Source organism: Abramis brama, assembly GCF_963993115.1.
Source record: "Abramis brama genome assembly, chromosome: 3".
Taxonomy (NCBI): domain Eukaryota; kingdom Metazoa; phylum Chordata; class Actinopteri; order Cypriniformes; family Leuciscidae; genus Abramis; species Abramis brama.
Window position 1 is genome coordinate 57,621,784 of NC_139965.1, and position 12,606 is coordinate 57,634,389.

A 12,606-nucleotide genomic window follows, 5' to 3' on the forward strand; every position below is an offset into this window, starting at 1 on the left:
ATAGTGCACATACTGACCACTTTTGTAATACTTGGTGTTTTTGTTCCCTTTTTGCTTTAAAGCTTTTAAATGTTCATTCTTTGTTGGGAGATAATCCAGAAGATATTTGTGACTATAACTATTTTTCAGATAAACTAATGGGAAATATTTTTATTATTCAGGCAAATATTTCCATTACCACAGTGGTGGTTAGAAAATCCATGGGAAAGGTCAAACACATTCTTATCATAGTCATATTTCAGTTTTCTGAATAGCAAAACCTTGCAAAGGCCACCAACTGCAATATTTTTAATTGAAAAGAGCAAAGTGAGTCTTTGTTAATTTCCTCAGTGCCATTTATGAGAGTAACCCCTGGGGTTACTGGGAGAAAACAGTGAAACATTTGTGTCTGTCACGCTTCAGTCAGCGCTGACATTTCTCATTGCTGCAAAAAATCAGATGTGCCGTGTCAAATGTTATTTGGTTGATGCACGGAACAGCATTTTAATGGCATAAACACCTGTTACAGCTTATGAGCCCTATTTTAACGATCAGAAACGCAAGTATCAAGCGCGAAATGCAAGTAACTTTGTGGGTGGATCTCCGATGCAAATCTAAAATAGGTCGGTCTGAAGTAGCTTCATTACTCATAGGTGTGGTTTGGGCGTAACATGAAATAAACCAATCAGAGCGACATCTCACATTCCCTTTAAGAGCAGGCGCGCTTGTTCCATGGCGGATTGCTATTATAACGGCGGATTTGCCAGACGCACGCCAGGAGCGGTTCACAGCCGAGGAGACCGACGTTCTCGTCAGGGCCGTAAAAGACAGAGAAGTGATATTGTATGGGGATGGAGAAACACACCCTAATTAGCTTCGGTTAAACAGGCGTATAATAATGTGGGTAAATGTGTAAACTAGATTTATGCCTATTTTTCACATCTTCATGGACACCACAATGATTTCCCTCGTGTGGTAATATTTTTCCTTGCAATTATGTATGGTTTGCAAAAATGTCAACTGCTGCGTCTGTGTAGAGTAGAGAAGCAAAGTGTATGTGCGTTGTGCACACGCTACATTATGGCCAAGCATGCGCCCTTAAAATAGCATCTGAATAACGTGCCACTGACTTTAGACTAGGTTTTTCCTGGTCTGTGGCGGAATTGTTTTCTGGAACTGCAAAATAGCACCAGGGAACGTTTGCGCCGGAACACGCCTCCTCTTTTCGCCGAATCGCCCCCCGGGAGCAGTAGCAGGAGAAGGTGTGGCCTGCACTCAAGCCAGCAGAGATCCTGATTGGTCTGATCCTGATTAGTCTGGTCCTGATTGGTCTAATTTTGGTTCCATTGAAAAGGATCACCCAAAACACTCTATGGAGGCTGAATGCGTGCCATTTTGTTTTGCTCTGTCTTGATTTCCTCTGTGATTTTGTGCCTTTTGTGAAACTTGCTTTTGTTCGTTCGATTTTTAACTCTTGGGTTGTTTTGAAATACTTTGGCCTTCAGTTATATTGTGTAAATATTATTTGTAAATGCCCAATTTATGGGAAGTAGGGAGTGTGACGCCATTTCTTTTGCATATATGTTTCTTCTATGTTTTGGGTTAAGGAGTTAGGGAAGTTGCGTTGTATTTTTCTTTTGATGTGTTTTTGTTTTTAGGGAATTTAGAGGGTACTAAACTAGTTATTTTTGTTTATTATTTTGGCCTTGTCCACTCCTGAATTTAACCCCTTTGTTTCAGGTTTTCACTATATTTTTGTTAATAAATGTATCACTGTGTTTGAAGATTATCTTTGTGAGTGAGCGCACATTCATTTATGTTGCGGCTGGCCCGAGACGGTCGTAACACACCAAATCGCACTCCACGGGACATGCTCTGCACAACATTTTATTCAGATTTCATGTGTTTGCAACCTATCACAATCTAACACAAAAGCACGTCTACTGACTTAAACTACACAGCAACAATATACTCTTGTGTGTCTTGAGCTAACACGTCAGAAATGTAGTGCTTTATCTTTAAGGCAGGTTTTTAAACAAATCTCAAATAACTGTAACCCAAAATAATAACAGGAAAGATGCTGTCACATACAGTACGTCTGATTTCCATATAATGCACTCAGTCATGTACATTAAAGAAACAAGCAAAACACAACTTCATTTGTTTAGAGAGAGGGTAAATGGGTCATTATTATCAGTAATTTGTAAGTCATTCCATCTCGCTTATTGTAAAGTAAAACACTATCAGACTGGCTGTTTATGTATATATTCTATATAAAGCCAACTAGTTTAATTTTTAGAGAAGAGTTGAATAAAACTCTGGGGGGGGGGGGGGGATAGTGTAAACATAACAAAAATATAATACCACATGAGAACACAATCAAAGTTTTCATTTATGAGGTATGTAGGCCAGAAAAGATTTAAATCATTCAATATTTTTGACATTAAAATGTCTATTATCCATGAAATACAAAAAGAAAGAAAAAAGCCTTCTGGTCCTCAGTGCAGATAAGGCACTAAGAATGTATTTTTCATGTTTGTTGTTAGTTACTAGTTTGAAGATGATACCCGACTTTGGCCTTAATGTTAGAACATTTACTCGTTATTCTTTAAAGGGACAGTTCACCCAAAAACACATTTCTGTCATTTACTCACACACTGTATGGAAAAGAGCAGGATGAACAATCTTCATAGGAGAAAGCAAGTCATATGGGTCTGGTGAGTAAATGATGACAGAATTTCAGTTTTGAGGTGAACTGTTTCTTTAAGGGAAATGTACAATACTGATCATGACAACTCATTTAAATGTCTTTTTAAAGGCTTAAATATGTTCAGATGTGATCTGAGATGAACAAAAGGTAACACAGATGCCTGTGAAGAACTCTCTCTCACACACACACACACACTCGCACATACATACACACACACACACACACACTCTCTCTCACACACACACACACACACACACACACACACACACACCAGAAGCACTGCAACCAGTGTCCAAAATTAACTTGCCACACCTAACAATGGCATGTGAATTGAGATAATTTATGGCATTATTTTAATAGAAAAGTTTGTCCCTATGACAATGGTTTTATGCATTTGTCTTTCACTTGTTCACCGTGTTACTCATATGTGAATCATATTTGAGCCATATTCTGAAAAATTGCACCTGTCAGAAAAATATATGATATACAATTTTTTTTCTTCCTATTATTATTATTATTTTTTTAATTTAGGTGACGTAAAAGGAACATTCCAGGTTTAGTGCAAGTCTTGATAGTGAAGTCTTGCACGTCTTGATTTTGCCGAGTTAGACACGTTCCTGGTTCAACATATTTTGTTGATCGTGGAACAACTTTACTGTCTGAAAATGTAGTCCTAACCCTATCTCACCCCTAAACCCAACTCATGAGTTATCCCTAAAATCAGAGGGAACTGGTGAATAACACTGACGTAGAAGCTCCTAACCCTCGTTTTAAGCCTAAACTTGACAAAAACTGTAAACTTGTCCCTCAAATCTGACTGGTTGATTGGAATATTGATCCAGGAACATGTGAAATCAGGTTCTGTGTTCAGGTTTACAGCATTTGCGGCATAATGTTGATTACCACAAAAATTCATTTCTACTCGTCCCTCCTTTTCTTTACAAAAAACACCAATCTAGGTTACAGTGAGACTCACAATGGATGTGAAAGGGGCCAATCTGTAAACATTCAAATATTCACTCACGTAAACGTAAAACCTATAACTCTACGATAACTATAAAAATGTAAATAGCTTCATAACTCAAATATCAGAATAGTAATGTAAGTGCTTTTATAAAATTATAAGCTTCACATTTCTGCTTTTAAATCCTCTAAAAACTGGCCCTATTGACCACCTTTGTAAGTGCTTCACTGTAACCTTGATATATATATAATTTAAGAAAAGAGTCAGAATAATATTTTGTGATAATTAACATTATGCCACAAAAAATGTGGTCCACAAAGCTTAAAAGGATAGTTCACACAAATGTTATCATTTTCTCACCCTTATGTCTTTCCAAACTTGTATGACAAAAAAGAAAATATTTTGAGAAATTACAACTTTTTGTTTTTGTCCGTCCAATGGAAGTAATTGGTTGCTAACATTCTTCAAAAAAGACAAAAATAAAAAGTTCTACCAATTGTAGAAAAAAAGTGCAACACACGCTGTAAACCGACTTCATTTTCCTGCCAGCTTCAAGGCTTTTATCAGACATCCATTCCAACATTCTTCAAAAAATATCTTCTTTTCTGTTCCGCAGAAGTAAGAATGTCATGGAGGTTTGGAAGGACATGAGGCCGAGTAAATGATGAGAGAATTGACTTTTTTCGGGGTATTCGTCCCTTTCATTTGTAGTGAATATTCCTTTATTGTGAGCGACATTCCAAAAAATATTTTCCTTAAAGGAATAGTTCACTTAAAAATGAAACTTTTGTCCTCATTTACTCGCCCTCAAGTTGTTTCAAACCTGTATGAATTTCTTTCTTCTGCTGAACACAAAAGAAGATATTTTGAAGAATGTTGGTAACCAGACAGTTGTTGGACCCCATTGACTTCCATAGTATTCTTTTTCCAATGGAGTTCATCAACTCTCTGGTTACCAACATTCTTTAAAATATCTTCTTTTGTGTTCAGCAGAAGAAAGAAATTCATACAGGTTTGAAACAACTTGAGGGTGAGTAAATGAGGACAAAAGTTTCATTTTTAAGTGAACTATTCCTTTAATAAACACTTGATGGTAAATCGCCCACTGAGGTAAAAGTCATAAGAAGACACTTGAAGATTTAAAGTCACTTATATCAGTGAGAGTCATACTATCAATCCTACTTCTCGACCTTCTCCATGTTTTAAACTGCAGTTCCTTATAAAGTTACCGGCAACTGCCGCATTTCATTTACTTGCCAAAACCATTTGTGTCTTTGCAAGCGTTAATTCTGGACTTTGACTGCAGCAATCTGTCAATCCACTGATAGACAGGGCCAAATAAAACATCCGAAAGGCTGCAAAAGGCATTCAAGAAAAGTCAATCCTATAATAACGTTTGGCCTGAAACACTGCAACAATTCAACACTGCAATAAGTAACATTTAACAGCACAATTAGTGTTTTGGGGTATTTCTGACTGCATTGTCCAAAAGATACAGACAAACAACAGAGCAAACACATGACACACACACACATATACGTTTCACAACGGCACGGGGTCAGAGAGCTGAGCTCAGGTTCATGACAGTCTCTGGTCGTGTCGGGGTTCACTGGATGAAGGGCATTCGCTCCTTGTTGTCGATGTCTCCCTCTTGTTCCTCTTCCTCCTCTCCTGCTTCACTGGTCTCTGTGCTATCATTGGCCATCTGGAAGAGAAATGGGAAATCGTTGTGTTTTCACACAGGCTGACCATCTGATCTCAACAGTTGAGCTAGACTGCTGCAATCAAAAGTCGGAGATCAAACATTCTGGTGGAAGAGTGACCTCTGACCCGACGCATGACGTATGATGTAGGAGTGTCGTAAGCTTTGATGCCTCAAACAAACAGCGCTGGTCTACAAACTCAAGCTCCTCCCACATTTATCTTTAAAAATTCTCGTTTTAGACTTTCGAATTCATGAACGGTGTTTTGTTTTGCTCTATCCTCTGCGCTTCTGTGCTCTTAAATACATCATGCGTTGGGTCAGAGGTCACTCGTCATGCGTCGGGTCAGAGGTCACTCGTCATGCGTCGGTCAGAGGTCACTCGTCATGCGTGGGTCGGAGGTCACTCGTCATGCGTCGGGTCGGAGGTCACTCGTCATGCGTCGGGTCGGAGGTCACTCGTCACGTCATGCGTCGAGTCAGAGGTCACTCGTCATGTGTCGAGTCAGAGGTCACTCGTCATGCGTCGGGTCGGAGGTCACTCGTCATGCGTCGGGTCAGAGGTCACTCGTCACGTCATGCGTCGAGTCAGAGGTCACTCGTCATGCGTCGGGTCAGAGGTCACTCGTCACGTCATGCGTCGAGTCAGAGGTCACTCGTCATGCGTCGGGTCAGAGGTCACTCGTCACGTCATGCGTCGAGTCAGAGGTCACTCGTCATGCGTCGGGTCAGAGGTCACTCGTCATGCGTCGAGTCAGAGGTCACTCATCATGCGTCGGATCAGAGGTCACTCGTCACGTCATGCGTCGAGTCAGAGGTCACTCGTCATGCGTCGGGTCAGAGGTCACTCGTCACGTCATGCGTCGAGTCAGAGGTCACTCGTCATGCGTCGAGTCAGAGGTCACTCGTCATGCGTCGGATCAGAGGTCACGTCGGAGGTCACTCGTCATGCGTCGGGTCGGAGGTCACTCGTCATGCGTCGGGTCGGAGGTCACTCGTCACGTCATGCGTCGGGTCGGAGGTCACTCGTCACGTCATGCGTCGGGTCAGAGGTCACTCGTCATGCGTCGGGTCAGAGGTCACTCGTCATGCGTCGGGTCAGAGGTCTCTCGTCATGCGTCGGGTCAGAGGTCACTCGTCACGTCATGCGTCGAGTCAGAGGTCACTCTTCCGCCGGAACTAGACTCTCTTATGGCCGTAACCAAAAGCCAGTGATTATAGTTTATAAAGTAATAAATACGGATATTTTTCGGTAACATTTTATTTTACAGTGTCCTTGTTACATATGTTACATGTACTTACCATAGTAATAACAGTAAATTATGCATAATTACATGCAACTAACCCTCAACCGAATCCTAATCCTACCCTAACCCTATAGTAAGTACATGTAGTTGATTAATATTACTTAGTACTCAAATATATAATTACACTGTAACAATGACACCTTAAAATAAAGTGTGACCTATTTTTCTTACAAAAACACATTGCTTTGCTTCAGAAGGCCTTTATTAACTGTAGCCATATGGATTACTTTTATGATGGATGGATGTGCTTTTTTTGGCTTCAAAATCTCTATTCACTCTTGGAAGAGCCAGGATATTTTTTAATATAACTCTGATTGTGTTTGGATGAAGAGAGAAACTCATATACACCTAGGATGGTTTGATTATGGGATAATTTTCATTTATCGGTGAACTAATCCTTTAAGGGTCCTGAGCTATGAGCAATAGTTTAGACATTATCAGTTGTTTCTTCTTCTAAAACCTCACATTTGTAAGGAGAAACATCTAAGATGCAGCAGATCAAGAAATCAACACACACACACACACACACACACACAATAAAATCGTCTTCTTGAAGGGGACAGAAGTGGAAAACGTTTTTTGCAGATGTTCCTCTTCAGTTTCTCCGCGGTTTAAATAAAGACACTAAAGGTAGACTTCATGAGCACACACTGTTGTACGCCACTATTTCCACTATTTATGACTCTCCTCTGAGAACAGCGTCATAAGGCACAGTCTCCATGGAAACTGCTGAGGTGATGTCACCTGACTCGAGGATCAGTGTCACAATATCATTTATTGTTCCTTCTAAACAGGTGCATTATTCAAATCTGCCGTTGTGCTTCATAAAAGAGCATTTATTTTCTCTCTCACAGTCTTGGAGAGAGTGTGTACACTGAATATATAAAAAATAGTGTTGGAAAACTGAACAATGCAAGACATTATGTAAACAGAAAAATGAAAAGGCAGCACCAATAGCTGACATGATAATTATAATGTTTTGCACATAATGTTTTGCTTGGCTTAGAACTCTAGGCAGGTTTTCAGATGACTCACTCACCAAAGGCGTAGGAGACTTTTCCACATCCAAAATGAGCTTCCCTATGTTTCCTCTGTCATGGATTCTCTGCATGGCTTCCTTCACCTACAGGTTAACACAACAAATCACAAAAGAAAACTCATTAAGTCAAACAAATCTTTTGCTCATATGAAGTGATGCTCCATACTGACTCGTGTCAAGTGTGTAACACCACAGACAAGACTAAAGAGGGCAGCAGAGTCACAATCAGCAATCAAACTAATGTAATCTACTTCCTCACTAGATAGATAGATAGATAGATAGATAGATAGATAGATAGATAGATAGATAGATAGATAGATAGATAGATAGATAGATAGATAGATAGATAGATGACAAACAGACAGAGATATAGATAGATAGATAGATAGATAGATAGATAGATAGATAGATAGATAGATAGATAGATAGATAGATAGATAGATAGATAGATAGATAGATGACGGATGGACGGACATAGATAGATAGATAGATAGATAGATAGATAGATAGATAGATAGATAGATAGATAGATAGATAGATAGATAGATAGATAGATAGATAGATAGATAGATACAACACAAAAATAAACAGTGATGACTTTGCCTCCTCATTTCAGAACTCCACTGCACGGCACTGACGTGACAGTATTGTGCATTATGAGCAGTGTTATCAAGGGCTACTTTTAAGTTGTTGCCCCAGGTAAAAAGAATATTTCAGCGGGTTGATTTCAACCCACGTAAGTATGATTTCGCTCCAATACCCCCCAAACACCCCCCAGAGTCCCAGACGTACACATTCAGTAGAGAAATCGGGCTATTTTTGGGCTACTATTGACGGGTCATTGAGCTACTTTAGTTGCACAGACCTGGCTATATGTATATGAACTGAATATGAATATGAACCTGTGCCCACAGGTTATGTGGGGGATGCATGATACAGTATGTCCACATCGAATCAGTAAATGAATAAACATGACAGCTGCTAGTCAGGGCCTTAACAGTCCCCGGCATCAGCTTTCTGAAGTCAAAATGACAAAACAATTCATAAATATTAGTTTCAAACCACTGGATTGTAATAATACATAACAATTCAAAATGTCATGGGCATAAACAGTAAACTGCCTTTTAAAATATGCTTTTCATCCACAGTCTCCTACAGCAACCTAGTGTCTTGCTCAAAGGCAAACGTCTGTAATCCTGGAGAGACGGTGACATCCTTCACACCACAAATCCTTGTTATAAACCAAAAGCGTCTTTAGTATGTTACAGCCAACCTTTTCATATATTTTTGTAAACAAATAATTGCTAGGGTTTCATGTTCAGATAAGCACTGATAAAAGCCGGAGTGCCACAAGTGTCCGTTCAAGGACCGTTAACATTAACAATGCAAGTTAACAGTCTCTGTAAGAGCATCATTAGTATTCATTGATCCATTTATGCAGGTGATACCATCTTCAAAAGCACCGGCTTTATGCGGATAGAGTCTGGAATAAAACATGCCTTCTGTCTCAAACACTCATTATCGTTTCCATCAATGTATATTGTTCCAGCTGTCAGTTTGGCTGTGCATGCTCATCAATCTTCAGACTCACTTCACTTTACTGTCAATTCCTTACGAAAACATCATAAGATTACAGTTCTCAGATCTGAGTATTCCACTGCCATCATACACTAATTTCATATGATGATTTTAAACTGTGTATTATAGAATTGTTAATGGTGCTTGTTAAGACCTGCTATACTATTAAACTTCTGCATGTAACTCATCTTAAAAACACCTAAGCTTTAAAGGCAGAGGACACAGGGATTTAATTATTGAATGCCATTGCCGTTTGAGTAATATGTCTAAGTACAGACATCATCCTTTCTGCCCTCTCTTCCCATTAAACGTCAAGGGTCATTTCTCCAGTCGTGCCCCTCAGATTCAGCGGCATTGCAAATATGTGGAGGGCTTGATTGTGTCTGAATGAGTCACAGTGGTCATGCAGGATTGGAGGCAATAAAACGCATCAGTTGAAAGATCGCCTCAATATATCCCCAGAGGCGCAGAATACAGTCACTGAGGAGTTTCAGCACAAATCGCATTTTAAAAGTCTCACAGATATTCATTTCTAAATCATTTCTTCACGTAGCCATGTCAGACTTAATATTTCATTTTAATATAATTAGTTCTTCCAGCATTTAGTAATAATCAAGGCCGTAACCATGTCTTGAAAATGTGGGGGTGGGGGCATTTTTTGGTGGGGGGTGTAATGGTCTTGTTATATAAAGGAATTAAATAATTAAAGGAATTTAAGGGAATAAAGAAAAGGAAAGAAAAACTAGAATTGTGTTTTGAACTATTTGGAAATAATATATTTATTTTAAAGCTGCAGTAGTTTTTCCTCTTCGTCGCCATCTCTGTTTGAAATCTGCAATTGCAGTTATTCGCGGAATTATCAACTTTACGTGGGTTGTGTGCGCCAGTGTGGATACTGTCATTCACAATCACAGATTCTACTTTTTGGAAATATGACCAGCAAAAGAATTTTCATCGGAAAATGTCGTCTGAACAAGTAACATCCTCTTTTGTTCTGACCAACTAAGGGGAAAAAAGCATTGCAGTAAATCACGCTGATTAAATCTAGCGATCGCTTATCATAATCACTTCAAACTGTGCAAATTATACTTTGTTCTCAAATTGTTAATGTTAATAGCATCAGCATTGCGTGACTACATTTAATGCCTTTCCGATATTTATCCTTGTTTTCGCATGGCCCGGTTGCAGTCTCTATTTTTCTGTAGCCACTCCAAAGTCCGAAGTCTTTCGCGTTTTACAACGGATGAATCTCCAGTTGTCACTGGTGATTGTCGTTTGAACCTTTCTGGATCCGCCATCAAATTGATAAGTTTAATTATATCAAGTGCTGTGAGAAAAGGCTATAAATCTCCACCTCCAACATCCTCACACTCATAGCCTACTAGCCGAGACTCTTCTTTATGTGGACAGATGTGACGGAATGACGCAAAGACATGCTCGAATTTTCCGCGGAAATCCACCAGTACCACTAGTAACCGAGCTAAGGCAAGCGGATAGTTTTGAACACTGGCTGGTTATGTACTTGCTCAAAAATTTATTTTGGATAACTTTTAACCCAAAAAAGTTATTATATGCACACATTCACTCTCAACTCGTATACCTAATATGTTAAAAACTGGTCTGCTAATGTTTCTGGTTACGTTTAGTTATGAATCACTCGAATGACGGTACATAAATGATAGCCTACATTTTCAATTCAAAACGGCATTACTGATTTGATATTACTGTCCATAATATTTCATAATACAGTTGTCAAATGTTTAACTACTTACATCCTACCTCACAGTCTTGGCTTCTGTGAACAGTAAAGCCCACCATCTTTGATTTGATTGGCCATCTCAATGGTTTTGGCATTCGCATATCAGCTTGGAGAGGCGTTACTGTTTCATACTGTCCTACAATACACAGAGGTACAAGTAGTACAGTATCTCCGACTAATAAAGCATAAATAGCATCTAACAACTATTTACAATTCTGCTTTTTGCACTTTGTGTAAATAGCATCTATCGCTATTTGTATATCACTATAAGTGTAAATGGCATTTAACGCTATTGCAAATAGCCTCTGCCATAATGTTATTCCAGACTCCTCTTGAGAGAAGGATTGTCCCCAATCTGCACCCTGAACTTGTTCATTATCGCAGAGACAAAAGGTGACCTCAGATCAGTTTAGGTTGGCACTGGATCTCACCCTCAGGAATTCCCCTCCCGAACACTGAAGTCATGGGAGTCTGACCACTGGCACTCAACACACTTCCCTCGCTCTCAAATAATCCTCAAATAACACACCTGGTCAAGAGCTTCACTGCACTGGAACAGATGGACCACGCTGGTCAATTATTCAAAATGAACATCATTAAATTGAAATTCACTAGCATTCATTACAATACTAAAATGAAATCCGAAGGCTTTTTAAGCAGTGAAACAATTTCTGAGCTATCTTAATATAAATGAGCAGTCGTTGGACAGCACATGCTGTGACTAAGAAACTGCTCTGAACTATTTCATTTTCAAGCGTGAACCACGGAGCGACCTTGCATTAGTGTGTTCCCTGGTGTTATGTGCCAGTTTAAGCCTGGTGTCGCCACAGCTTGTGAAGACTATTAGTCTCTTGTCAGACACATCATAAGAGCACATACTGTCTCTGACTATCAGGCTGGTCGTTCTGTTCAGCCGTTTGAATATAATGATCTGGGTTACTCTTTAACTTAAATCAAAGGTACGCTGCTCACAGAAAAGAAAAAAAAATCAGGAAATACAGTATCATCAGTCTTTCCCATAACCTATTAAAAGCAGTTTTACATAGCTATGCGGTTACTTGGGTGTTCTGGGTATTTGGTCAAGAGCATTCTGGTCTCTAGTGATTCATTTAGCAACATTAGTTCACATAGGGCCAGATTTACTAAACAGGGCAAATTAGCATGAGAGCGCAATTCCATAAAAGCGCCGATGGGAGTGGAAAGTTCTGCGTGTGATCTACTGACGACACGCAAATTAGAGAACACAGCCGGATCATTTCCATAATGACCAACGCAATCTACCAAGAGCAGCGCAAATTAACGTCTGGTTTAAGACATGGCGGTAAATAATGGTGCAAACACCAGTAAATTGACTAGCGCAAACCTTAGTAAATCACCTTGCATGATTCAGTTAAATACTCTCCTCACATAAATATTGTGTCTAAAAGAGAAACCCCTACAAATGCATATGCAATGAGGTCAGCCGCAAAAATAACCCTGCTTTCAGTGCAAATCTTTTAGTGTAAATGGCAAAAGAGGGTTTACGCTGGAGCAAGCTGTTAGTAAATCTGGCCCTTAGTGTGTTAACA

General features: G+C 39.5%; 1 protein-coding gene across 1 annotated transcript in view; it reads right to left on the reverse strand.

The window, feature by feature from the left end:
- Positions 1-1,848: 1,848 nt before the first annotated feature.
- Positions 1,849-12,606, reverse strand: part of vat1l (vesicle amine transport 1-like) — a 36,541-nt gene continuing 25,783 nt past the window's right edge. The window contains exons 8-9 of the mRNA XM_084109803.1: positions 7,702-7,785; positions 1,849-5,358 (exon numbers count right to left, since the gene is read on the reverse strand). Of these exons, the coding sequence (XP_083965929.1) occupies positions 5,260-5,358; positions 7,702-7,785 (183 nt within the window). The 3' untranslated portion in view covers positions 1,849-5,259. The remainder of the gene's footprint in view (positions 5,359-7,701; positions 7,786-12,606) is intronic.